This window comes from Calidris pugnax, unplaced genomic scaffold (genome assembly GCF_001431845.1).
Source record: "Calidris pugnax isolate Ruff unplaced genomic scaffold, ASM143184v1 scaffold307, whole genome shotgun sequence".
In the NCBI taxonomy this organism is placed as follows: domain Eukaryota; kingdom Metazoa; phylum Chordata; class Aves; order Charadriiformes; family Scolopacidae; genus Calidris; species Calidris pugnax.
In genome coordinates, this window is record NW_015091040.1 from 6344 (window position 1) to 7251 (window position 908).

General features: G+C 70.2%; 1 protein-coding gene across 1 annotated transcript in view; it reads right to left on the reverse strand.

The window, feature by feature from the left end:
* Positions 1-908, reverse strand: part of OPLAH (5-oxoprolinase (ATP-hydrolysing)) — a 41342-nt gene that overhangs the window by 5175 nt on the left and 35259 nt on the right. The window contains exons 14-15 of the mRNA XM_014956139.1: positions 849-904; positions 608-742 (exon numbers count right to left, since the gene is read on the reverse strand). Coding sequence (XP_014811625.1) covers positions 608-742; positions 849-904 — 191 coding nt within the window. The remainder of the gene's footprint in view (positions 1-607; positions 743-848; positions 905-908) is intronic.

Here is a 908-nt window from a genome sequence, read left to right on the forward strand (position 1 = left end):
GGGATTGGGGTCTCAGGATCCCACCCCCCAGCCCAGGGGATGGGGGTCCCAGCCCCCCCACCCCAGGGGAACAGGTCCCACAGCCTGGGGATCCCCCAGCCGGGGGGGGCTGACGTCTCAGGGGTCCAGCAGCCTGGGGGGGGTCCCACAGCCCAGGGGGTCCCCCAGTCGGGGTCCCACATCCTCAGGGGTCTCCTATCCAGCAGGTCCCACAGCTGGGGGGGTCCTACAACTTGGGGGTCCCACAGCTGGGAGGTCCCACCTTAGGGGGTCCCACACCCCCAGGAGCCCCCCCAGGCTGGGGTGGAGGTCCCACAGCTGGGTGTTCCTGCAGCTTGGGGGGTTCCCCCAGCCAGGGTCACACAGCCTGAGTGCCCCACATCCGGGGGGTCCCAAAGCTCAGGGATCCCACATCTCCAGGGGTCCCACCTAAGGGGGTCCCACACCCCCAGGAGCCCCCCCGGGTCAGGGTGAGGGTCCCACCTGGTTGAGGGGGATGTCCTGCCCCACCAGGCAGCGCAGGCAGTAGATGAGGGGCTATGGGGGGTCCCACCTAAGGGGGTCCCACACCCCCAGGAGCCCCCCCGGGTCAGGGTGAGGGTCCCACCTGGTTGAGGGGGATGTCCTGCCCCACCAGGCAGCGCAGGCAGTAGATGAGGGCCGAGAGGGTGATGGCGCGGGGGGCGTTGCAGTTCCCGTGCACCTCCGGCCCCGAGCCCGAGAAGTCGAAGACGGCGCTGCCCTGGGGGGACAGGGGGGAGCGGGGGTGGCACCGCGACCCCCCCACCGGGGAACCCCAAAACACATCTGGGAATGGGGGGATCCTGGGATTTAGGGGGTGGGGATACTGGAGCCAAGGGGTTCTCCAGCATCTGGGAATGGGGAGGGGGGGGGATCTCTGGAGCTGG